This window comes from Cetorhinus maximus, chromosome 4 (assembly GCF_964194155.1).
Source record: "Cetorhinus maximus chromosome 4, sCetMax3.hap1.1, whole genome shotgun sequence".
Taxonomy (NCBI): Eukaryota; Metazoa; Chordata; class Chondrichthyes; order Lamniformes; family Cetorhinidae; genus Cetorhinus; species Cetorhinus maximus.
Genome location: NC_135882.1, coordinates 21027530 through 21055283, shown reverse-complemented (window position 1 = coordinate 21055283; position 27754 = coordinate 21027530). Strand labels below are relative to the sequence as shown.

General features: G+C 41.4%; 1 protein-coding gene across 5 annotated transcripts in view; it reads left to right on the top strand.

Annotated features, from left to right (window-relative positions):
* The window catches only part of LOC144679535 (sperm-associated antigen 1-like), a 503898-nt gene that overhangs the window by 14046 nt on the left and 462098 nt on the right, over positions 1-27754 (top strand). For all 5 annotated transcript variants that reach the window (XR_013576361.1, XR_013576360.1, XR_013576363.1 and 2 more), the window contains exons 4-10: positions 4620-4745; positions 6186-6256; positions 8700-8812; positions 9251-9356; positions 12894-13024; positions 17269-17375; positions 18476-18617. Coding sequence is in view for 1 of the 5 variants with exons in the window: in XM_078540025.1 (XP_078396151.1) it covers positions 4620-4745; positions 6186-6256; positions 8700-8812; positions 9251-9356; positions 12894-13024; positions 17269-17375; positions 18476-18617 (796 nt within the window). In the remaining 4 variants the exon portion in view is untranslated. The remainder of the gene's footprint in view (positions 1-4619; positions 4746-6185; positions 6257-8699; positions 8813-9250; positions 9357-12893; positions 13025-17268; positions 17376-18475; positions 18618-27754) is intronic.

Genomic DNA, 27754 nt, shown 5'->3' with positions numbered 1-27754 from the left:
CCTGTCCATTTCTTTGAAAATCCAACAACCTTAATCAACTCACCCCTTAACCTTGTGGATTCCAGGGAATACAAATCTTGTTTATGTAATCGTTTCTCATAATCTAACCCAAAGAACCCTGGTAACATTCTGATGAATCTCTAGTGCTGCCCAAAGCTGGAGTATCCTTTCTAATGGGCAGTGCAGGGAACTGTATATAGTACTCCACATGTGGTCTAACCAGGGATTTGTACAGCTGTAAAAAAACTTCCCTTATATTCTAGCTCACTAGTTATAAAGGCTAACATTCCATTAACGTTTCTGATCATTGGAGCCACAATGGTCAGAATGAACCAATTAATTAATTTGGGTATGATTATCAATACAACATATCTTAACAGGTGCATCGCGGTATTTTTTAAACTTCATCTGTTGTCTAAATTTTGTTTCTGATCTCAAAACTCAGTGGATTATTGTACACACAGGTTGATTCTTTGGTCATAATGCTGTATAAATCAGCCTTTTAAAATCAGAAATGGGCTGTATCATTGGGCAGAATCTAGCCCTTGTAGGGCGGGGGTGGTTGGGAAGCCGACTGCGATCGAGGCCGGAAGGCAATTTCATGCTGGTTGGCCAATTAAGGCCCACCCAGTGTGAAACGTGAGCAGCAGTGCTCAGCGCTGCCTGTGTGGGCAGGGAGAGGAGAGCAAGTGGGGCAAACGCAACCTTCGCGCATGCATGTGAGCATGCGCTGCTTAATCTCTGAGGCACAGAGCTGCCTTGGAGATTAAGCATTTTCAAAATAAATAATAAAGAAATGAATAATGTAATAAAACCTGTCCCCTCATGTGACTGTCACATGAGCAGGGACATGTTGTTATTAATTAAATTGTAAAATTTTTAATCTTATTTTTATTTGCTTTAGGAAACCTCATCCTGCCCATGGAGAGGTTTCCTAAAAAGTGCAAAGGCCGCTTGACTTTTTGCCTGCCCGCCAACCGTAAGGTTGGACGGGCAGTGAAAAATGTCAGTCAATTATTTTTTTAATGGCCTTAACAGGCCTTTTAATTGTTGGTGGGTGCGTTGTTGACTCTAGTGGCGCTCGCTGAGTGAAATATCGTGCAACTGCGCATTGACATTGGGACGTTCACTCGACATCAACGCGTGTCATTTTATGCTCGAGCGAATCGGGTGCGCACCCGCCTGCTGAGCTAAAAATTTTGCCCATTGAATCAGTTTCTACAAGTTCGCTGCTCTGTTTAATTTCCTACAATTTCCCACTCTGAAGCTGAATTAACTTCAAGCCTGATTTAAATGACATGAAAGTTGACTAGATTTAGAATTGTGGTCTCCAATATTTATGGGAAGCAGGGAATAAGCAGAGGAACATAGCTACAGGGGGATACTTGGAAATCCTGGGAATGCAGAGGTCCTGCTGAATAGAGTGAAGGACACAAACAGGCTGGGAACTTGTTACGCAATTTCTTTTACTTTTAACCACCCCACCACCCACCACTCCCTGTCCTCCACCTGCTTGTTGTGAGGTTTAAAATTCTCCCCATGGAATCATAAAATTTTACAGCGCTAAAAGAGGCCATTCAGTTCATCACAACATTGCCTGCTGCCTGAAAGAACTATCCACTTCGTCTTGTTCCCCCACCTTTTAAACTATTTCTATTTCTTTATCTACTTCTATTTTAAAAGCTGTCATGGATCTACCTCCACCGTTGTTTCTGGTCGTACATTCCATGTCTGAAAGGATAATTATCCTTTGTTATTTGGTGAAGATCTTAAATTTATACCCTCCATTTACAAACCATCAACCTGTGGTAATAGTTCTTCCCTATATACCTTATCAGAATACCTCATAATTTTGACTAGCTTCATCAGTCTCCTTTAAAAAATCTTGGCTCTAATATGTAGAGCTCTTGGCTCTCTCATTTCTCCTTATAACTAAAACCCCTCATAATTGGTACTTTCATAGTGAATCTAATCTGCAACCCTCTGTAGCTTTGACATTCTTTCTGAAGTAAGATCCCCAAATATGAGCACTATATTCTAACTGGCCTGTCAGTATTTTTTATGGTAATGTTAATAAAATCCGATTGAAAAATCTCATCCAGCAAAATTGTCATGAATGCTGAACTTTACAAAATTGTTATGTTTTGAAATGTACCTTTAACTCAAAGTAAAATAGAGAATTCCGGATAAATACCTCCACTCAGACATGTCTATATGATCCGGTTGCCACTGGGAGAGAAACTCAAACAGAAACCCAATGAAGTGTTGGGTGCCAGTTTTAACACCTTTTCACAGTATCTCATAGAAAAAGGACAGCTGCAGAGACAAAGAAGCCACAGCTGTGGAAAGCAGGTGGACTGTTTCGTGTTACCAACCAAGCAGGATGCTGGGGAGAGTCTGAATTCTGTCTGAAAGAAAGGGGACAGAATAAACGGGGCTCTTGATGTTTTAAGGAACTGGGTCGCCTAGGTGTGCCTTGCTGGTGGTAATCATATCTGGAAAAATTGGGCTGAGTGGAATGATTGTTGAAGGACATTGGAGGAAGTATCATTGAAACAAAAGTCTGGTTCAAAATTGCTGTCTTCAGTAATTGGGTGTCGTTTGGGTTGCCAACTCTAGCTGGACATATTCCAGGAGATGTTATCACATAACCTCCCCTCCCCCAGACTACCATTAGTCGCCCAAGATCATGGAGCCCCACTTTCCCAAGGCTTTTCAATGTGTCCTGGTTTTGACTTGAAATTTTTGTCATCCTATGAATACTGGTCCAGATTGTCAGCCTAGATTTTGTGTTCATGTCCCTCTGGTGGGACTGGAATCCACAACGTTCTGACCTAGAGATGAGAGTGCTACCAACTGAGCCAAAGCTGACAGAAAGATTACCATTCTTATTTCTGAAAACAGAAAACATCCACCATTGTTTGGTGTGCTTAAGAAGCTTACCTGATCAATTAAGTAGTCAATCTGGAAAAATGACAGAATCCTGGAAATGCTCAACAGGTTTTGCAGCATCTGTGGAGAGAGAAGCAGAGCTAACGCTTTCATCATTGACCTGAAGCATTGGCCGGGATTTTCAATTCTGAGTCAGGAAACCGGCCACTGGTTCAGTTCCAGGTCCTAACCCCACATGACGTGTTCCATACATGCCCACCTGGATTTTTAAAGGGCCAGCGGCCAATTAATGTCATGGAGTGCACTCACTGTCCAATCTGTTTCTTCCTCCCATTGGCCTTCCAGCACTCAGTGACTGGCAGCCACACTGGCTGTGGTGGGAGCTGCTGATGTGCACATGGAAAGAGGGAGAAATGAAGATGAGTTTATTTGTATTTTTCAAACAGCCTTGGCCATGATCCTGGAGGGGCAACCCCTCTACGGGACTGCCAGTGGCAGCAGCTAGGATCCAGGCCAACATGGGTTGCTTGTGTTGCTGACTAAATTCCAATTGTGATAGGCCCGTAATTACCAAAAATTGACTGCCCAATGCTTCCTGCAGTCGGCCAATCTGACCCTGAGCTGCCCTTGTTGAAAATTGCTTGGGTTTGGGATTATGGCAGGGAACCGGCGCAGAGGCCAGTGGTGCTAAATTGCACACCTGCTTAGCTCCAACCGATTTAAAAATCCCAGCCATTCATTCTATTTCTCTCTCCGCAGATGCAGCCAGACCTGCTGAGTATTTCCATTATTTTCTGTTTTTATTTTAGATTTCCAGCATCTGTAGTATTTTGCTTTTGCATAACTGTAGAACTCCAATATCTTCAGTTCATCTAACATTTTTTGTGATTTGTTTACTGCTATTAATGTCTAAAATGCCCTGGGTGTTCTTCTCTTCTTGCTGTAATGTTTCTGTGAGTTTCCCAGTAGCATTATAATTAAAATTTCCCTGGAGTTATAGTTATCTGCTTCTGGATATGTTTGTTAGTGTGATATTGTTTGTCTGTTGTGAATTTTGTTTCGGTATTGTACTCAAACTATAATAAGGTAGAATGGTGTGGCTCATAGCATTGGAACATCAACACACTATGCAACAAAATAATGTGTTTACAGCATGATTCTCCATACAGTGAGCTCACTACCTGTCTTGTAATCATGAAGAAGCTAGATGCTTCCCTGAAAGAAGGAAGCAAAATTGGAGAGGGTGTCATCCCAAGCTGCTTGGCTAACTATAGAGCAGAATTGGCAGAGCTTTTAGAGAAAGGTTCCAGTCCATTATCTTGCCTAACTAAACTGTATAGTAGAGGGAAACTCCAGAAAGGAACTGGAAAATAATAGAATTCAGTGGGTGAAAGTTGGTAATAGCTTTAATTTATTATTAATATTAAAAAAAAATAAGAATTAGTATCTTAAAAGTCAGAATATCAGCAAATAATGTTGCTTATTTGAACATTAAATTATCTAGTCTGATTAAGTTATATTTTACTTAATTAGAAGTTGTTTTTCTCAGGATATGTATCAGTATGTGATGTGAATATAAACACCTGAATGAAACTAAAGTATTTAATCACATTTCATCTTCAAACATTTTGCAGTTATCACTTTTTAAGAACAAAACTTTTCTGTAGTTTTTCCCATTGTAGATTGATGCAAGATTCACTTTTTTTTCTTATCCCTTTTTTGGCTAGAGTTGGACAGATGAAATGAAGCAAAAGGAAAATGAAGCAAAATATAGCAAAATAGATGTTAGATGTTTGAATTCAGAAAACCGTGCACCTATTCGTGGGGTTAATGCTTCAGTTCTTTCCCATCAGGTAAAAATGGAAGTTTTTCACTTTCTTTCTTATACCTCTTCTTCGCTCCAATTTTTCCTCAAAATGACTGTTCACTGGATTTTTTTGTTGCACCTAATATAAATGTCACTCTATAATCCACAAATTTATTTATGTCTGGTTTCTCTTACTCATTGTTCATACATTAAGATTGTATGTATGTACAATCAAATGTGGACATAAAAGACATTTTCCTGTCCCATAGGCAATAAGGGAGAAGAAAATTTCTTAATGCCTGGAAGCAAGTCATCTGTTTCCTGTTATTCGCAAAGAGAACAGCTTGTTACACAAAAGATCTAAGGAAGATATCAACATAACTTTATAGAGATGCACAACATTGTGAAAATTGTTATTTATTATGCTAAACAACAGCAACTTGCTTTTACACAGTTCTCTTAACATTTTAGAAAAATGTCCCATGGTGCTTCACAGGAGCTATTGTCAAACAAAATTTGACACAAAGGCAACCTTGCACCCTGCCAAAGCAAGGATGAGCAAAACAAGTATACATTTCTTACTAATATACTGTTTTATAAAGTGCTTGATTAGAACTTGTACAACCAATATAAAATAACTTGATGTATTGCTGGAATCCACTCTATATATATATATATATATATATATATATATATATATAATATTTTCAATTGATATGTTAAAATTGAAAATTTAGTGTGGTTTGATTCAACCAGAAACTCAGTTGGTTAAAAATTTTGCAAAATCACGTTCAGAATAAGTTCATGCTTTGTGTTAGTCAGAAGGAAAATATATATCAGAAATATATTCCAGATATAAACAAGCAAACAAAAGTAGTTCTTAAGTTGGATGCATCCAGTTTGTGCATGGAGAGACTATGTGGGGAGTTTTGCATTCAGTTTGACGGAGGAAAATTCCATATCCAGCATAAGAACACAATAAAATACCAAGTCAGAATTCAGTTGAAATAAGGAAATATACCAGGTTTAACTAAGTAAGTGAACCACTTATAGATGTAGAACTATGAAGATGACAGATGGCAAAAAACAGAAAAATGATTCGAGCATAAACACAGTTTTGAAACTGAAATTTTCCCCTTCTCTTAAAGCTTCCGTGAAGCTTCTCTTAAATGGGTAAATACACTTTGAAACCTGGTATAGAGGCCTAGAAATTAGGAAGGTCCCAGGCTCAATCCTAAACACTCATGTTAGTTGATCTCAGTTTGGACTCAGGTACTGCATTTGTCTACTGGACAAGGGAGAAAGAGAAAAACTCCAACCTCTACTCCCCACCCATGTTCCATTCAAGAGGCTGCTAGCGCATATTCCAGCATTAGTAAGTGCCTTCAGTTACCAGATCCCAAGCATCTATATATGGTTTAGCTGGACTTTAATGAAAGTAGTTTTTTTTAATATATATTTGACAGCTGTATTGTTTATTTCACAGAATGGCTTTGGTGAAACAAAATCAACAGAAAAGAAAAGAGTTATCCCCAGAGATTACAAAGAATGGGATAAGTATGTTAATTAAGGACATTGGTTTGATAACTAGCCTTAACGAAGATTGACATTGGCAACAAATATCGTTGAACATATTCTAAGGAACTTGTAAAAAAATATATACATTTTGATTTCAAGGAACATTTATTTGTGTGATGGCAATAACTTTGAAATTGTCCAACCTGTCTGCACCAGACGTTAGAATGTTAGAATCCCCACACAACAATAACTTTTAAAAAGAAATTTGAATTCCCAGTGACTAACTTAAGGGAATTGAACAAGATTTCAAGTTTTAAGGCTTTTACTGTAACACAAACTAAAAACAACTTTGACTAAACATAGTTTCAGTAGGCAACTTATACTCTAAACTACAGAAGAGATCCTGCATTCAACGTTTAAAACAACCAAAAATCTCCCACTGTGGTTATAGTTTATTCTGCTCCTTAAGTGGACAATCTGTTCTCCCGGAACCAGTGCAATGTGATTCTTAGTTCCTGAAAGCTTGCTTTCTTTTTCCTTTTCCTTTCTCATCAAGGTTACTTATACTCCCTGAGCTGACTTTCACAATGAGGAACAATTTGGAGATTCTTTCCTCTAGTTATAGCTAGGTGAATCTTCCAGTTTCAGTTCACGAACCTAGTCTCTTTAATCCGCATTCTTGCGTGGTGAACCATAGAGACTTGCTATCTCTATCTCTCTGCGCTCTCGCTCTCTCTGTCTCTCTCCCCCTGATCCTTGCAAACTGATATTGTCTTTGAAGTTCAGTGATATTTTAAGAAAACACCCTGCAAGCCAATCCTATAATGGCCTTCTATGCAATCTCCCTCTCTCAAAGCCAGCTTCCAGGATAATGTGAATCACAAAATCCTTGTATCCAAATAGAAATGCTGATTCACTATCCTTTAAACTCCCAGCTTCATTCTATCTTGAAACTAAATAGACAGTTTAAAGTATAACTATTTACAAAACCTGACGTTCCTATCACCTTGCTGGGACTTTGGAGATTAAGGTCCGAAACCTCACTATTGAGGCAGGTTGCTTGGGTTGGAAAATTTCCCAACTCGCCAGACCTGCCTTGGTAGAGAGGCCCCTGAATGGCACGATCTTCGCTCTGGATGGTGTGGGTGCGGGTTGAAGTTGGGCATGATCAGAGGCGGCCATGGAGGCTGCCAAGTGCTGAAGCGGGCTGGTTAGAAAGCTTGCCTCGGTTCTCTGAGACTTCATCTTATTTGTATTAAAGACTGTTGCCCTCTAACCCTCATCCCCACCACACCTCCATCCGCTCCCCAGGACCCTTTATACTTCCATGCCAACTCATGTGTACTCATGCCTCTCCACCCAACATCCATAGCCCTGTGCCAACTCAATAGCAACTCATGGCTCTTCCATGCCTATTCACCCAGTATACATTACAGACATAACCAATGAGTCATATAGTAATAATGGCATGTGTGGAACTGCTCAGAAGAAAAAAAAATTACAAATCTTTAGGGGGAGAAAAACAGCTTTTCCATAATACTCTAAAAGAATGAATTAGACAAGGCAGTTGTAATTTTTGTAGCAGAGGTTTCAAACACTTCACACCTTTATCTTGTACAAATAAACATCGAGACATTGACAAAAAAGACCACAGAAAGAACAACTTATTATAACCACTTAAAGATGTCAGTCAAGCAAAGTCAACAGTCCTCTCCAATTGTCAAAACATCCCCCACTGAGATAATCCTTTTATGAGCCTGGGCTCTTAGCCAAGCAGGTTTAGAAATGTTTGAAACCTCTTAGTAAAATTACAATTCCCTGTCTCTTGCCACAATTCCTTAAGAAGTTGGCTTGACTCTATGAAAATTATGGGGAGTAAGGAAATGCATACTCCCACAATGGAGCCGGCCAGGTCGGAAGTGCAGGGTGCGGGCTTGCTACTCGTACCCTTGCCCCGTGCTCAGAATGAGGGTAGGGAATCCCAGGATCAGGTCCCGCCTGCCATTTTTAAATGGTTCTGGAGTTGTTCTAACTGCAAAAATCCAGCTCACCGTTAGCGCTAAGGTTTTGGTCGTTGTTTACAGGCATGAGCACTTTGCCCCTTCTTCACAGTAAAATAACTGGGGGCGGGGGGTGGGGGCCTCCTTTGATCTTTAACATCCAAGCTACCCAGGCTTGCTTTCAATAGAATTCAGAACAGATCACATGACCCCCTCCATTCCTCCATTTTATCCTAAATTAAACAGACAGTCCCCAAACACAACAATTTTATAAAACTTTGCATTTGTAACACTAAATAATTTCACAACATTGTGCATTTTGAAATCTGGCAAAGTAACATGATGAACCAAATATATTAGAATGAGTAGCAATTCTTGAACAGTATTTTAAATGGTTCATAGACTGTTCTGTTTTCTGAAGGGTTAATGTGATTATGCCAAAGTTAAGTGAAAATTTATAATGCTGTAAATTTTGATCCCAGATTCGATGTGGAAAAAGAGTGTGCCAAAATTGATGAAGGGAAGCAAAAAATCAATTCCAAAACTATCGTCAATGATGGCATTTCTGGAATAGGGAAGGAAATTGACATAACAGGTAATAATGGTTCAGCCAGAGAAATCATGTACTTTTGTGCCAGTCTATGTAGTTTTGTGTTGATTATCTTTGCCCCTCATTGTCAAAGAGGTATAGAGAGGCAGTACAGAACCTGGAGCTGTGAATAGGGAAAAAAGACTTTGCACACAGGTTTGTAGCTGCAAGATGGGAGGGAGAAGGTAATGCAGAACCACCTAGAGGAAAGTGTTAACATTGTGAAGGCAAGTGTTGACAATTTTTCCATTGCAAAGTTCCTTTGGCAATTCTGTGCTGTAACAATTCCATCATAAAAGCATTATTCAAAAATCATGGCATAATTAACTGAAGGATATGATCTCAACCTTATTAATGTGTTGGCATTGCCAGTCATTTAATGGAGATTATACCTGAGCTAACTTCATGCTGAAAAAGATTTGGGTGTAATGTTTTTTTTCTCAGGTATGACTGACCAAGAAAAGATGATTCTAGCTGATCGAGAGAAGGACAAGGGAAATGAAGCTTTCCGAGCTGGTGACCACAAGGAGGCTTTGCTTTACTACACCAGGTACTTTTGTATGCTTAATTTTTGACATATTTGGAAGAATGATTCTCTTTTATATGGTACATCATTATATCTTTCAGAAATGTCTGAGCACTTCACATACAATAAGTTTGAAATGCAATGACTTGTTACATGGGCTAATATAGCATCAATCTTGTGCACAACAACTATGAAATGTTTTCTGGGCAATAGGTTGGCATTTGTAGACCTGATTTTGCATTTGTACTGTACTCACGGTGAAACTGTCAGCATTTGCTGCCATTACTTTGTGAAACTGGCAGCAGCTTCTGGCATTCAACATGCGCAGTTAAGCAGTCACTTCTTGCCTTTCCAAAGGGTACGCTGTTGAAATCTTCAGATGGAAACCACAAAATAAGAAATAGGAGCAGGAGTAGACCATTTGGCCCCCAAGAACTGCTGTGCCATCCAATAAGATCATAGCTGTTCTGAGTGTGGTCTCAACTCCACTTTCCATAAGACCATAAAACGTAGGAGCAGAAGTAGGCCATTCGGCCCATCGAGTCTGCACCGCCATTCAATGAAATCATGGCTGATCTAATAATCCTCAACTCCACTTTCCTGCCTTTTCCCCATAACCCTTGATTCCCTTGCTGATTAATAATATGTCTATCTCAGCCTTGAATATACTTAACGACCTAGCCTCTACAGCCCTCTGCAGTAGAGAATTCCACAGATTGACTACCCTCAAAGAGAAGAAATTCCTCCTCATCCCTATTTTAAATGGATGCTCCCTTACCCTGAAATTATGCCCTCTGGTCCTAGACTCTCCCACAAGGGGAAACAACCTCTCTATATCTACCCTGTCAAGCCCCCTAAGAATCTTACATGTTTCATTCTTCTAAACTCCAATGAGCACAGGCCCAACCAACTCAACCTCTCCTCATAAGAAAATCCCTCCATCCCCTGGATCAACCGAGTGAACCTTCTCTGGATTGTATCCACTGCCAGCATATACTTCCTTAGATAAAGGGACCAAAACTGTTCACAGTATTCTAGGTGTGACCTAACTAGTGCCTTGTATAATTTTAGCAAAACTTCCCTATTTTTATACTCCATTCTTTTTGAAATAAAGGCCAACGTTCCATTTGCCTTACCTATTACCATGCTGAATTTGTATGCTAGCTTTTTGGGATTCATGCACAACGACCCCCAAATCCCTCTATGCTGCAGCTTTCATCAGTCTTCCTGTATGTCCCCCATAACCCGTAACACCCTTATAGATGAAAAATCTATCTAACTCAGCCTTGAATCTATAGAACGCTTCATTGTTTCTTTTTATATTTCTAGATAATTTGGCTTTGTAATTTCATTTCACCGTCATGGTTTAGTTGGAAATCATGGAATTGACATCAACTTCCACATTACATTATAATTCTCTCTGTAAAAACCCTTGAAAAAGTTATGCCTTGTTGAATGAGGTGAAGCCTTGTTTTTAATGGTGTACTAAGCCATGACTATTATTAACTAACCACCCTGGTCCTAAAAAACAAATTTTATATATGTGGAATGTCAAATTTCTCCATTCCATGATAAAAATTCCAAGGTTTTTAAATTAATAAAAATTGTTTATTTTTTAAAGTTTATCATGTGATGAGCTTCAATCTTAATCCCATGTGCATATCCTGATCTTTATTTCGCTTTATGTAAAATTATAAAAACGACAAGGCCCACTTGTTACTTCCAGGTTTGGAATCCGTGAGAATTTTTCAATGTGATTGGCTGCTTGATAGCATCACTTGATACTTGATGGCATCTCTTTTGCTGGACACCAGAGATCCCCAATAGCTCGTGTCAGAATAGAATTAACATCAGGAAAGAGAAAATCATAAAAACATAAGAAATAGGAGTATGTCATGTGTGTCTTTGAGCCTGCTCTGAGGGCTGATGTCCTACCGCAATTCCACCTTCTCCCACTAACCCATATGCCACAATTTCCTTAATATCCAAAAATGTACCCATCTCTTAAGTATACTTTAAAAAAAAATCGATCCAGAGCTCTCTGGGTTGGAGAATTCTAAACATCCACAATCCTGTGAGTGAAGAAATTTATCTTAATCTTAGTCCTAAATTGCAGAATCCTTATTTGAGAGTGTGACCCCCTAGTTCTAGAGCCTGTAGCCAGGGAAACAGACCTCAGCATCTACCCTTTTAAGCCCCTTAAAAATTTTAAGTTTCACTGAGCTCACACCTCATTCTTTTAAACTCCAGAGAATATAGAGATAGTCTACTCAATCTCTGCTCATAGGACAATCTCTTCATCCCAGGAATCCATCCAATAAACCTAAGTTGTGTTTCCTCTAAAGCAAGTATCATATATCCTTCCTTGGACTGGAAACTAAAACTATACACAGTACTCTGGATGTGGTCTCACCAAGGCCCTATATCATTGCAATAAGACTTCTTTATTCTTATACTCCAAACCCTTTGTGATAAAGGCTAACATACCATTTGTTTTCCTAATTGTTTGCTATACCTGCATGTCAGCCCATGTTATCGATGTACAAGGATGCCCAGGTTCCTCTGAATTCCAATGTTTCCAAGTCTCTCACCGTTTAAAAAAATATTTTGCTTTTCTAATTTTCCTGTGAGTGGGCAAAAGTTTGGCAGATGGAGTATGATGTGGGAAAATGCAAGTTTATCCACTTTGGTAGGAAGAATAGTAAAACAAAACGTTATTTAAATGGAGAAAGACTGCAAAATGTTGCAGTACAGAAGGATTTAGGTGTTCTTGTACCCGAAACACAAAAATTTAGCATACAGGCACAACAAGTAAGGAAAACAAATGGAATGTTATCCTTTATTGCAAGGAGGATAGAGTATAAAAGTAGGAAATTCTTGCTACAACTGTACAAATCTAATACTTTTGTATTATCATTAAATGTTTAATGTGATATTTGCCTAAGTCCAAATCTTAGATGTGTATCAGGAACACAAGTAGATAGAGAACTTATCCTGTGTTTTTGCCCATCAGCCAACTTTCTGTCCAGACCTCTACTTTTCTTCGTACCATATTGCTGAATTTTTGTCAGGACACCTTTCTAAAATTGCATCTGCAGCATTCCCTTAATCTGTCCAGTCAGTCACTTCTTCAAAATAACTTGTAAAAAATTGTCAAATATAACTTTTCTTAAAAGGGCACTTGGATTGAAATGGAGAAGGCTTACCTTTCTGCGCCGTTTAGTTTGTATCTTTCACACAAGTATGGCAATTTCACACCGATCAGTGCATTTCAATGGTGAGCCAGGCAGCAAGATGCTGTTTTACCAGAACTAATGACAGCGTTGCAGCTTGGACAGCAACCTTTGGATTTCCATGTTTAACCGTGCATCTGTGCTTTCCTGAAGTTGTTGTAGTGTTTGTGTGTCAATTACCTCACCGTTATTTTGACAAATTATGGCCCAATGTAATATTTCCATTGTATTATTCTAAAGTAAAAGAGTATTCTTCTCCCTCTAGAAGGTGTACACTTAATCTGTTATTTTGCTCCTCTTTCTTCCTCTGACCCTTCCCTCAACCCAGGAGTATATCAGTGATACCAAATGTGATTGCGTTTAACAACAGAGCACAAACAGAAATTAAGCTTCAGAACTGGCAGAAGGCTCTTAATGATGTTGAAAAAGTGTTGGAATTAGACCCTGGCAATTTGAAAGGTGAGTAATTGTATAATGCTGCTACACTATTGAATGCATATTGTACTGACAGTTCTATTGATTGAGACTGAATCCAGAAGATCAGTAGAGTAATATGGAGTGTCTTCATTTTCTTGGCACTAATGTGGTTAAGAGTGATCTCTATAGTTCTTCTGCTCAGCATCAATGAATAACCTTTGACATAGATTTTCATCACTTCCCAAATTAAAGGTTACCTTTTTCTGTAATTTGAAACATCAGTACTGTACAGTTGTGCTAACTTCTTCAAATGCCTTTTCTATTTTATTCTTGCTTCCTAGCTTTTTCACTCTTTCCTCTGCCTTTCGCTTCATCAAGGATATATTAGGTCAATTGACTAAAAGCTTGGTAAAGATGGCTTAGCAAAGGAGAGAGAGAGATAGAGAAGAGACAATATCTATGAGAGGGATTTCCAGAACTTAGGGTCTAGGTAGCCAAAGGCCAATTCATTGACTGCCAATGGTGGTGTAATGGCAGTGGGGGATGGGCAAGAAGCTAGAGTTGGAGGAATGCAGAGTTCTCAGAAGGTTGTAGTGCTGGAGGAGATTACAGAGTTAGGAAAGGGTGAGACAATGGATGTTTTAAACACAAGGATGAGAATTTTAAAGTTTGATGCATTGGTGGGCGAGGATCCACGTAGCTTAGTGAGCACAGGGTTGAAGAGTAAAAGAGACTTTGTGTGAATTGGGATGAGGAAAAAAAATTACACAGCAAGTTGCTATGATATGGAATACACTGCCTGATAATGTGGTGGAAGCAGATTCAATAATGAACCGGATTTTGCTGTCGAATTAACAGCGAGGCTAACATGGCTCAGTCAAGTGCAAATTGGATTGTAACTTCCAGCAAACCTACACACATGGCTAAATGTAGAAATTGCTGTCAGAGTTGCCCTTCTCTAAATGCTGGACGAGAATGGTATCTCAGTGAAAGATTTGACACTGAAATACATGGAATGGCGTGAGGTTGTTCTAAACACTGCAGAAAACATTAGGCTTGCCCATTCCACTGTAAATAAATCTTTAACAGCGTGATAAGTCTTACTGCCAAACGATGTCTCTGGCATTGAAAGTTAATGTTTACAAGCACATTGCTTCGTTCCTTCAGATTCTAACGATGAAGATTTAAAAAAAAACATCTCTTCTGGGTTTTTTTCTATCTCAGTTCCTCCCTCTCTTAAACCCAACTTTCTTTCCCTCTTTTTAATTTTGCTTTCTCTACCTGATTTGGCATTAAATTAAATATTCTAACTGATCTTTCTGTGTTCAGATTCTGCGCAGGCCATTAACAATTCTTTACTCCATTTAAGGACATACAGATTTGCTTGCCCTGGATGCTCGATATGTAACAAGCAGTCTGACAGGACAGTGGAAGGGTTGAGGAGGTGGCGATGAGCTAGAGTTTGGTGTCTTCAGCATACATGTTGACCCTGACTTAATGAGTTTTTGGCTAAAGTTGCTGAGGGGCAGCATGTAGTTGAGAAATTGGAAAGAATAAAGGATAGAAACTTGGGGGAGTCCAGAAGTATTAGGTGTGATGGTGGGAACAAAAGCCATTTCAGGATATTCCCTGGCTATGGTTGGATAGGTAACAGTGGACAGTTCCACTGAGCAAAATAATGGAGGAGAGGTGTTATAAGGGGTTGATGTAGTGAATCATATCAAAGACTGCAAAGTTGAGAAGGATGAGGAGGGATAGTGCCCCACGGTCACGATCATTAAGAGTGTCATTTATGACTTTGGTTAGAACTGTTCTAATGCTGTGGTGGGGTGGAAACCTGATCAGCAAGGTTCAAACATGGAATTGAGGAAAAGGTGTGCATGGATTTGGGAGGTGACAACATGTTCGAGAACATAAGAGGAGAGGGAGGCTGAAGATGGCACATAGTTTGCAAAGACAAAGGATGGTGTTTTTGGGGAGATGATGATGGCAGACTCGAAAGGAAGGGGGGTAGTGTCTAAAAAGAGGGAACTATTTACAGTATGAGCTTGCATGACAGAAAGTTGAGTGGTCACCAGCTAGGTGGGACTAGAGTCAAGAGAGCAGGTCTAATTGACAAAATGGGATTGGAGGGGATAAGTGGAGAGTTGAAAAGAAACTAGAGAAAGATGTGAAATTTGGGCAAGGGCAAGTTTCACTTAGTGGTCAAGGGAGGGATGCGGCAGAGACAGCTGAACAGATGGTCTCAATCATAGTGAACTCATAGCCGTTAGAGGTGAGAGTGAAGGGGGCAAGGAACAAGGGTTTAAAGTGCAGGTTGATGATGGGAAAAAGAAGTCAGGGATCATCTTTGCATTCCAATAATTCTGGGATAAAATGTTAGTCTCATTAATAACAATCATGAAGCTACTGGATTGTCATAAAAACCTATCTGGTTCACTAAGGTCCTTCAGGTGAGTAAATGTGCCCTCCTTACCCAGTCTAGCCTACATGTGACTCCAGACCCACAGCAATATGTTTGACTCTTAACTGCCTTCTGAAATATCCTAGCAAACCTATCAGTTGTATCAAACCATTACAGAAAAGTTGAGTAAGAATACTCAATCAACCTAGCACCAGAAACTCAAGGACAGCCCTGCACAGTCAATCCTACAAAGTCCAGCAGAAGCAGCATGCTATAGGTAGAGCTAAGTAATCTGACAACCAATGGACCAGGTCAAAGCTCTGTAGTCCTATCACATCCAGCTGTGAATCGTGTGGACAATTAAAACAACTAACTGGAGGAGAAGGCTCCAAAAACATTGCCACCCTTAATGATGGGGAAGCCCAGCACGTCAGTGCAAAAGACAAGGCTGCAACAATCATCTGCCAGAAACACTGGGTGGATGATCCATCTTGGCCTCCTCCTGAGGCCCCCACCATCATAAATGCCAGTATTCAGACAATTCAGTTCACCCACCTGATATCAAGAACTGGCTGAAGGCACTGGATACGCAAAGGCTATGACAATATCTTGGCTGTGGTACTGAAGACCCTTGCTCCAGCATTAGCTGCACTCTTAGCCCAGGTTGTTCCAGTACAGTTACAACATTGACATCTACCTGACATTGTGGAAAATGGCCCCATCTACCTGTCCATCTAGTTGCAATTGCTTTGTAAATTCAGATAAAGAAGCTTTAATTTTTATTTCACCACTATTCTTTGCAAGGACCTTATTTGTTGGTGTACTTTTAACTCTCACCCTTCCTGTTCCAATCTGCTTTTCTTTATCCAGACTGCTACATGTTTCAGGAAATAACTGAAAAAAATTTCACATTTAGAACTATTTGCTTTCAAAATTGTGTCTATGCAACCAAATACTGCATGAATGAGAGAAGAGCATTTTTGCAAGTTAAATTTTGAAAATTTGGTATACTTCAGCCTGTCTCTGAAGAGCAGTTGAAGTAAATTAGTGGAAAAAACAGTTAAAAGAATTGCCAGTTGCATGCGCAAGAGAGGTACTGGGCTGGGATAGCAGCTGTATCTTTTGGTTCAGTGGATTTAAGAGTGACACTTGGCCAGTACCGTCCAGTTTGAAATTTTGTTGATTTATCCGTAGTAAATGAAAATGGTATTGAAAAAGCTGACTGAACTAGTCCACAATTGAGAGGGTGGTACCAGATGGCAATGAATAGCCCACAACTACTGAATTCACCATTAGAGCTAACTAGTTGCTGAAGATGGGCATAGCACCTCAGCTGGCTGGGGTGATTGCTAGAGGATTCCCTTATAGATTCTTAATACAGCTTGCAACCTGCCACTTTATACCTTGACAAACACCACATGGATTTCATGATGCTGAGTGCTCATGACTAGATCTAGAGGACCAAATGAACTCTCCACACATAGGATATGGATATCTTCATTTATAAAGGCTCCTGTTAATTGCAGGGTTGACTGAAAAAAGGAGGATTTATGGTTGTCTTATGTGGATTTAGAGCATTAATAGGAATGTATCCAGAAAATAAATGTATTTTACTTAGGAGTAGCAGTAATATTCATTTGCATAAAGAAGATGTCTCTAGTGCTCCACCAGATCTATAGGATAAATGTGAAACCTTTATGAAGTAAGTTGTATTGATAAGTTTAGGTATGTTCTAAATAATATGCTTAGCAATATCTGGTAAGGTATATTTTTTCAATGTGAAATAAACATGCAGGATAAATTAGTCTGAAGGGTTTTATTGTGGCTTTTTAACAATGCTTCTTGATGATGTGCTAATTGCACTGTACACACTGTTTTATAGCACATCTACGTCGTGCCACTGTTCATAAACATTTAAGTAACTACGATGCAGCAGCAGATGATTTGAAGAAAGTGTTGCAAGCTGAACCAAACAATCCCATAGCAAAGGTAAGAACTTGAGAAAGGGCATAGCACAAAATGTAAGGAATGCAGCATTACCAGACTTGCTAGTAAATTCGAGATGTATTAACTGGCATACTTGAAGTTTAAAAAATACAGCTGGTATAGGCATAAATTAGGTAGGAAATAGAGTCAGGGAAGAAAAAGTTAGCCTTTGCTCAGTTGGTAGCACTCATTCCTGAATCAGAAGATTGTGGCTTCAAGTCTCACTTCAGCACTTGAACGCATCAATCTACTCAGACACTTCAGTGCATTACTGAGGGAATACTACACATCAGAGGTGTTGTCTTTTGGATGAGATGTTAAATCGAGATCTCATCTTCCCCCTCAGGTGGAGGTAAAAGATCCTATGACACAATTTTGAAGAAGAGGGGAGTTATCCCTGGTGTCCTGGTTAATACTTATTCCTCAATCAACGTCACAAAAACAGATTATCTGATCGTTTTCACATTACTTTTTGTGGGAGTTTCTGTGTGCAAATTTGGCTGCTGCATTCCGTACATTACAACACTGACTACGCTTCGAAAGTACTTCATTGGCTGTGAAGTGCATTGGGGCCTCCGATGGTCATGAAAGGCACTATATAAATGCAAGGGTTTCTTCCTTCTTCGTTTTGCAAAAATAAATAATTACATTGGATGGAATTTAATAGTTGCGGCAATGAGCCTGTCCAGCGGCTGGAGCCCTGGTGTCAACCCTGCCGCAGCCATTTCCAGGAGCCCTGTCAGGGTTAAGTCCCAATTAGGCAGCCCACTGGCTGCGGTGGGGGTTCCTGGCCCCACCAGGAACAATTTCCCACTCCACTTTCTAGCGGGGACGATTACACAGCAACCCTATAGTGATCAGCGAAATGTAATCCATTATAATATTGCTGATTTGCAAATCTGAATCAACCTTGTTTTTTCCTGAAGTCATGGCGATGACTTGTGAGTAGTGTAATGATTTTTCTAATTTAAACTGCTAACTAGTTTAAGTTTTAAAAAAAAGATTTGCAGCACTCTTTATCTACCTTTATCATTGACTGAAATGAAAACATGTTGCAGTTTGATTCAGCATGACTAATTATCCAGCCAAATGTTCATTTTCAGAATTTGCTCCAGGAAGTTGAACAGAAGCTGAAAGACTCACAGCCTCTTGGAAAATTGCAGAAAAAAGGGAAAAGGATACTTATCAAAGAGGTAGAGGGCTCTGATGATGAGAAGGAAGGAAAATTTACGAATGAGAATAAAGGTGGGAATGACCATCAGATTCTTGTAAACAAAAATCAGATTTGTCTTTATCATTTTGTTCCCATATTTTACACCAAAGTTACCAGTTATCCAAAAATAGCTTTGTGTTTGTCTAATTAGAAAGCCTTAGAAATACTATATTTAATGGATCCAAAATTCCTAACATCAGGTGTTTTTTTATTATTGATTGGAAAGATAATGAAAACTTCTAGACTGCCCAACGTTTATCATTGAGCAAAAATGTGAACTATTGAAAAATTGACCGAATAGTTGGGATAACTGTTACTTTTGTATTTTCACACTCTTCCCTTGGAGGATGGTTTGAAGTATTGGAAGAATTTTCAGGCTGATTAATAGTCTGATCAGCCACAACAGAAACACACCTTCCACGGTCGTAACCATAGTTATACCAGCTGTAGTTAATCCTTTACAGCTGGAGGATTTAATGGGCCCCCAAAACCCATACAATGGTTTACGGGTTGAGGGTGGGGTGTGGTGGTGTAATTGGAGAGCTACCCATAGCCACTGGACACAAGTAATCCCACGGATCTCAACCCAGAATTCAGAGCTAGAGCTCTGGGGCTGGATTTTATGCCGCACCCAACAACAGAAATGAGTCTGGGCAAGACTGCCTGTGCCAGTTCAGGAAGCCACAACCAGATTTTATGGTCATAAGGCAGTTAATTGCCTGAGGACATGGCTTCCATGCCCATGTCAGAGGATTTCACACTTCAAAGAGCTGCAGCCAATCGGAGAGCCTGCAGCTCCAGTCACCACTGCTAGGATTGCACACAGTCCTCGAGGAGGAGCCATGAAGGAGGTCGGACTGGAAGGTAAGTGGGATGGCCTTGCTGGGGCCACTCAGGCAGGCCCTGACGAGGGGCAGCAGAGGGGGGCCTTAGTTGGGAGGCCTGAGGGGGGTTGTTGTGGGGAAGGTTCAAGTGGGTCGACCTTATCCACTGTCGTTGGGCGCTTTTTGAACCAAGCCTCTGTTTTTGCCATGATATAATAGTCCTGTTTGCTGACTTGTGTCTGCAGTTTACCAACCTTATTTACTATGCTACATGTTATTTGCTTTCCAAACCTATCTTAGACTCCTTTGCATTTGCCCCTTTCTGATCCATCCTATTCCTAAACTATTCTTTTACTGTATTGCTATTTGTCTCTCCCAGTTCTCCGTGCACCTTGTTTCTCCTCTCCATCCTTGTTCCCGCTCCCCTGGCAAATTAGTTTAAACCCACTCCCATTACAATAGTTAATTTCTCACCAAAACATCGGTTTGAGCTCTGTTGAAGTGCAACCATTAATTGGCCACTTAAGAGCCTCAATTGACCCAAAGGTGGTCAGACTGCCCGACACCTACCCTACTGCTGGTAAAATACCACTGGTGGCGGGTTGGCCACAGGTGGCAAGGTCCCCACCCCCCCCACCATCCTATTGCATTACAGAAAGAATGTGATCACCCTAGATAGGGTGAAGAGGACATTTATGAGATGTTGCTAAGAATGGAAAATTTTAACTACGAGGAAAGATTGGATTCACAGAATCAGAGTGCAGAAGAGGCCCTTCAGCCCATCAAGTCTGCACTGACACATGAGAAACACCTGGCCTACCGACCTAATCCCAGCACTTGGCCCATAGCCTTGAATGTTATGACATGTCAAGTGCTCATCCAGGTACTTTTTAAAGGATGTGAGGCAACCCGCCTCCACCACTTTCCCAGGCAGTGCATTCCAGACCGTCACCACCCTCTGGGTAAAAAAGTTTTTCCTCACATTCCCCCTAAACCTCCTGCCCCTCACCTTGAACTTATGTCCCCTTGTGACTGACCCTTCTACTAAGGGGAACAGCTGCTCCCTATCCACCCTGTCCATGCCCCTCGTAATCTTGTACACCTCGATCAGGTCGCCCCTCAGTCTTCTCTGCTCCAACGAAAACAACCCAAGTCTATCCAACCTCTCTTCATAACTTAAACGTTTCATCCCAGGCAACATCCTGGTGAATCTCCTCTGCAATCCCTCCAGTGCAATCACATCCTTCCTATAATGTGGCGACCAGAACTGCACACAGTACTTCAGCTGTGGCCTCACCAAGGTTCTATACAACTTCAACATGACCTCCCTACTTTTGTAATCTATGCCTCGATTGATAAAGGCAAGTGTCCCATATGCCTTTTTCACCACCCCACTAACATGCCCCTCTGCCTTCAGAGATCTACGGACACACACGCCAAGGTCCCTTTGTTCCTCAGAACTTCCTAGTGTCATGCCGTTCATTGAATACTTCCTTGTCAAATTACTCCTTACAAAGTGTATCACCTCTCACTTTTCAGGGTTAAATTCGATCTGCCATTTATCTGCCCATTTGACCATCCTGTCTATATCTTCCTGTAGCTCAAGACACTCAACCTCGCTGTTAACCACCCAGCCAATCTTTGTGTCATCTGCAAACTTACTAATCCAACCCCCCACATAGTCATCTATGTCGTTTATATAAATGACAAATAATAGGGGACCCAGCACAGATGCCTGTGGTACACCACTGGACACTGGCTTCCAGTCACTAAAGCATCCTTCTGTCATCACCCTCTGTCTCCTAAAACTAAGCCAATTTTGAATCCACCTTATCAAATTACCCTGTATCCCTCAAAGCCTTTGCTGAAATCCATATAAACTACATCAACTGCACTACCCTCATCTACACACCTGGTCACCACCTCAAAAAAAAATTCAATCAAATTTGTTAGGCATGACCTCCCTCTGACAAAGCCATGCTGACTATCCCCGATCAAACCTTGCCTCTCCAAGTGGAGATAGATTGGTTGAGATTGTTTTCTTTGGAACAGAGGAGGCCAAAGGGAGATTTAATTGAAGTGTATAAGATTATGAGGGGCCTAGATAGAGTGGATAGAAGGACCACTCACTTAGCAGAGAGGCCAATAAATAAGGGGCATAGATTTAAAGTAATTGGCAGACGGCAGTTGAGGAATGTTTTCACCCAGAGGATAGCGGGGAACTGGAACTCCCTGCCTAAAAGGATGGTAGAGGCAGAAACCCTCATCGCATTTAAAACAAACTTGAATATGCACTTAAAACAGTAAACTACAGGGTTACAGACCAGAGCTGATATGTGGGATTGGGCTGAATACTGGTAGCTCTTTTTTTTCACCTGGCACAAACCTAACGTACCGATTCTCCTTCTAAACTGCAAATTTTGTTTCAAAAGCAGCCATTGAACAATGAGATGTCTTCAAGAGGAGATGGTTTTGGTACAGACTAGATGCATTCCCATGAGGGAGAAAGGAAGGATATCCAAGGCTGGAGCTCCCTAGATGCTTAAAAATAGGCTAAAATGAGACAGAAAAAAAACAGGCTTTAGGACAAACACAAGGTTCGTAATATAGTAGAGAACCAAGCTGAATATAGAAAGTACCGAGGAGATCTGAAAAAGGGAATAAGGGGGCAAAGAGAAAGTATGGGAATAGATTGGCAGCCAACAGCCAAATAGTAAAAGGGCAGTCAAAGAAGTGATGGGCCAATCAGGGACCAAAAAGGATGACATTTTGTGGAGACAGAGGATATTGCTAAAGTACTAAATTAGTTCTTTGCATCTGTCTTCATTAGAGAAGTGGATACTATCAATATAGCAGTAAACGAGGGGGAGGTAGTAGCGATATTGGATAGGATAAACATAAATAAAGAGAAGGCCAATCCTTAAAAGATTGCATTCTAGGTTATTGAAGGAAGTAAGTGTGGAAATTGCAGAGATAATTGCCAATGTTACACCCCTGTTTAGAAAAGGGAAGAAGGAATAAACTGGCAGTTAGATGCCAGTTATTGCAAGATCAGTGATGGGGAAACCTTTAGAGACAAAATTCCGGGACCAAATTTATTGGCATTTGGAAAAGTATGAGCCAATGAATGAAAGCCAGCACAGATTAGTTAACAACAAGATGTGTTGATTAACTTGATTAAGCACATTGATGCAGTAGTGGAGAGGGTGATGAGGGGAATGCAATTGATGTTGTGTATCTGGAGTTTCAAAAGTTGTTTTACAAATATCACAGAATAGTCTTTTTAGCAAAATTAAAGCTCATGGAATTAAAGGGAGAGTAGCAATATGGACAAAAAATTATCTAAGGGTCAGAAACATAGAGTAGGTTGTTTTTCAGACTGAGAATAGTACACAGTAGTATTCCCCAGGTCTTTTTGGTATATATTAATGACTTTAGACTTGGCTGTACAGTTTCAAAATTTGCAGATGAAACAACTTGGAAATGTAGTAAACAATGACTAATAGGAGGACATAGACAGGCTGGTGAAGTGGGCAGACACAGCAGATAAAACTTAATGCAGTGATGTGTGGAATGATACATTTTGGTGGGAAGAATGAGGAGAGGCAATGTGAACTAAATTATATACTTTTAGAAGATGGAGGAACAGAGGGACCTGGATGTGTATGTACACAAACCTTTGAAGGTAGCAGGACAAATTAAGAACACAGTGAAGAAAGCATGTGGGATCCTTAGTGTTATTAATAGAGGCTTAGGTACAAAAGCAAGGAGGTTAGACAGGTAAGGTGGAGATGATATTCTTTGATTAGCCATATGCTGCACCATGAGGGAGGCATGTGTGTATATAATATGCACACGTACAATGTATCTATCACATGTCCAATTTATTGAAATTAATGAATAATACAATATCAGCTGCAATTTAATTCCTTCTCACATGGTGGCACTGTTGTCACTGAAAACAATCTTGCAAGAACCACTGTTCTCGCTTCTGAGGTTGCTGTAGTGCTATAACCTAATCTGGTCTATTGTAAAAAAAATGCAGTCATAACATTTCTTCTAACTAACTAGCCACTAAAAATTCAGTAACAAAATATTTTAATGTATATAGGGTGGGATTTTCCACACCCGCCTGCTGCCGGGATTGTCCGGTCCTGCTGCATGTCAATGGACTTTAAGCTGGTGCGCCGCCTCGCCCGCAGCAGGTCCTGCCCGCGACAGGGCTGGAAAACCCCAGCCATAGTGTCAACACTTCACGTACAGGTTAACCCTAATTTCTGTATTCCATTTTTTCCACTATAACACAAATCATGCCTATATGTGCACACAGCGTATAATATTACCTTTGGGTGTCAGCTTGGCTCAGTGGTACCACTTAATTCTGACTCAGGTTGAGAGTTCAAACCCAATTCCATTATTTGAGCACATAATCTGGGATGACATTTCAAAGCTGTACTGATGGAATGCAGTATTGTCACAGGTACTGAGGGCTAAAGAGGATAGCTATCAAAATAGATGCAGGGATCATAATATGCGACCCCACCCTGCCCCCATTTGATGTAAGTGCTGCCTGCTCATTACCATGATTTTTTGTGTGTAACCAGCGCAAACCGTGCTATTGATTGGCTGCACGCGTCAGCAGGGAGCCCACAATTGTAACTTGCTAACTACTTAAAGTTGGCCTCCATTTTTTTAAAGGGATGGTGCATTGTGACTGGAGCAGCTGCTGGAAGTCCTTTGTGACCTGAATTTAATGTGGGAGAAAAAACATTGCATTTATATAGCACCTTTCATGACCACCACACACCTCAAAGCCAATGAAAGACATTTGAAGTGTTGTCACTGTTGTAATGTAGGAAACGCAGTAACCAATTAGCACAGAGCAAGCTCCTACATACAATAATACGTGAATAACTGGATAATCTGTTTTTGTGTTGTTGACTGAAGGATAAATATTTGCCAAGACACCAGGCATAACCCTCTGTTTCTTCTTTGAAAGAGTGTCACTCTTTTACGTCCGCCTGAAAGGACCTTGGTTTAATGTCTCATCAGGAAGATGGCACCTCTGACAGTGCAACACTCCCTTCATACTGCACTGGAGTGTCAGCCTTACTTTTTTGTGCTCAAGTCCTGGAGTGCAACCACAATCTAATGACTCCGAATGCTACCAACTGAGGCAAAACTGACACAGAGAAGAATGGTTGAATGTGGGAGAAAATGCGCACCAAGGTTTTCCAACTCTGCACTGAAGGCCTTGGTGGAGGAGTTGGAAAGGAGGAGAGATGCCTGATTTTGAAGGGAGCCAGGAGGCCCCTACCGTACACGGTGAAAAGGCAATGGGAGCAGAACCGCACAAGTCAATATCAGGCATTTAACTCTGGGGACATGGATGCAGTGCTGCATGAAATTCAATGATCTCATGAGTGGCCAAGGTCAGTGAATGCATTTTCAGATGCCGTGTCTACCAACTGCACCACTGGCTTCAGCCACTACTCAACTCACCACATCCTATCATCACTTACCTACCTATTAATCAGGACTCATACCTAGCACCTATATGCATTACCTCACCCTTGCACAATTAGCACTGTTGCAAAGCTCACACCCATATCTCACAGCATACATTGCCAGCTATTCAACCATGACAGCCACATCACCTAAACAGATTGCACAATACTCACTGACACTTCAGGTCTCTTGCAGGAGAAGGTGGCATATAACCTGAGACATCAGCAGCTAACTGAGGGAGGGAGGCACACCTGCATGACCTAACCCCTCAGGAGGAAATGGTGCTGGTCATGATTGGAAGGGCCATTGTTGAGGCCATGGTTAGCGGTGGGGCCAAATCTAGTGAAGGTGACGGTATCCTCATACCTAATCCTCCTCCTCTCGTCCCACTTTCCCTTCATCTCACATTCACCTGACTTAGAAGAGGCAGATGGTGTAAACAGGCACTTCTTACTTTACCCTCTCCCCTCACATGAACTTTACCCTTGTCCCTTTTTACAACCTGGTCAGGCAGTGGAAGAAGACCAAGATGACAGTGATGATGAAGAGACACCATCTTCAAAGAGTGCTATGGCACTCATCCTCTTAGCTGCATGGCCGAGCAGCAACTCGAAAGTTCCAATGCAGGCCATGGATAAGCCATCTGCTTTATGATACCCTGCAAAACAAAATTAGAGAATATATTGGCTGTCACTTGATTTCACAGCCGTAGCCATCAGCTCCGGTATTAACACTGCATGTCTTGGACAATAGAATTGAAGTGGATCTGCACATGGTGGGCAGAATTTATTGTGCCCCTTGGGAGCAGATTATGAGGTGGGAGGGGGCACTGTAGAATTGGAATGGAACAGGCTGGAATGGAACCATGGCAGCGTGACATCGGGTCCACACTGTACCAGCAGCGGGAAGCCTCTAAGGCAGCATTGCCAAAGCCATTTGTGCTAGTTGTGCAAGCAATTAACTCTCATTTAAATGCTCCCTGAATGCAATTTAGTACTGCATTTTGAATTAAATGAGCACATTGATTGCAGGCTGTCAATGGCCAACCACATAAAGGCTAAGCCTCAGGTTTGCTTGTGGAGGTCAGCCATGTTAGAGTTGGCTACTTATGTTCTTTACATTGGAATAGAGGGGAGAGGAGACCATTGCCAGAGTGAGATGAGAAGCCTCAGAGAGATGGATGGAGGTCTGTGGTTAGGCTCAGAGGAGTTGAGGGGCAGGAGGGTTAGGTTAAGATTTGCTGAGGGAGTATATTGGCCTCAGCAACTCTGGGTCTAAGGAGTGACAAGGCCAGGGTCCCAGGGGAACTTTCTTCCATGGGCAGCATATGACAAAGAGAGCGACCAACAGCTATGGCACTCACCCACCCAGTCCTCCTAGGCCCCATACGGAGGAGGAGTGGTGCAGAGGGAGGGAAGACCAGGTACCGGAGGCACCAGTGCAACAGCGGCAACCACGGCAAATGGGCCAGCCTTTGGCTGGGCAAACTGCAGAAGGGCACAAAGTAGACTGGCAGCAGTGGGCTGCACTAAATAGGTCCAACTGCAGCCCAGAGTCTTCCAGACTTGCCTAAGCTATCTCCTGATGTCAAAGTGCCAGTGTCAACTGTCAAGGGAGACTGTCACTGCCCTGTTTGCTGAGCTGCGACCGTGCAACTCTGATCACCCAATGCCCATGACCCTGACTAAAACCATTGCATTGAATTTCTACAGGTCTGTCTCCTTCCAGGGATCCACAGGGAAAATATGTGGGATCTCCCAGGCAGCAGCCTATTGCAACAATAAGGAATTAACCAATATATTGTTTAAGAGGGCCAGAGACATTGTGCACTACCAAGGCAACCCTAACAGCCAGACAGAGCAGTGCATTAGCTTTGGTGCCATTGTAGATTTCCCCAGGTGCAAAGTGTAATTGATTGCACATGGTCATCAAAGCTTTCACGGACCAACCTGCGGCCTTCGTAAACAGGAAAGGTTTCCACTTGATCAATGTTCAAACGGTCTGCAACCACTGAAAGTACACCCTGCAGGTGTGTGCCAGGTTTTCCATGAGCAATCAGAACAGTTCCAGGCAGCAAAGCTATTCCAGCCTCCCAAGGACCGATCCTCCTCCATACATCAACTCTCATGGGACAGGGAGGTGTTTGGCAAAGATAGACAGATGCCTGTCATCCGTGCATAATCACAGTCATTGCTGGTGGTCCCCCTTGCAGACAGCTGGTAGGTCACCCCCTTCCCATGTGGCAATCCATCCTGTGTTGCCAATTTCAAGCCCCAATGAGGAGAGCAGCAAATGAGACTCATCCTGTTGAAGCAGAGGCCATTGAGCCGTTTGTGGCACTGCACTCAGAAGTGGGGGTGGACATCACTGCTGCTGACCTCTTTTGCTAACTCCATCCAGGCTTCCTTGATCAGCTGAGTCACTTGCCGTTCCTTGGTAAGCTTGTCTCCCACCTTTCTCATACAACCTGAGAAGAAGCTGCCGGGAGGCCTCATTAAACCTTGGGGCTACCGGGTGTCTTTCCTCTATGTTGGCAGCAGCCTCCCAGACCGATCCTTGGGACTTCCGCTGAGCCTCTGGGATTCAGGGATTTTCAGTGCAGCTAAAGTAGTTCAGGGATTTGCAATGCAGCCAGAGGAGTTCAGGGGAGGTGTGCTTGTGTAGTGGTAATGTCACTGGACTAGGAATCCAGAGGCCTAGGCTAATGCTCTGGGGACATGGGTTCCAAATTCCAATTAATGAATCTGAAATTAAAAGCGAGTCAGATAGTGACCACAAAGCCATCGTCGATTGTCATAAAATCACATCTGGCTCACTAATGTCCTTTAGGGAAGAAA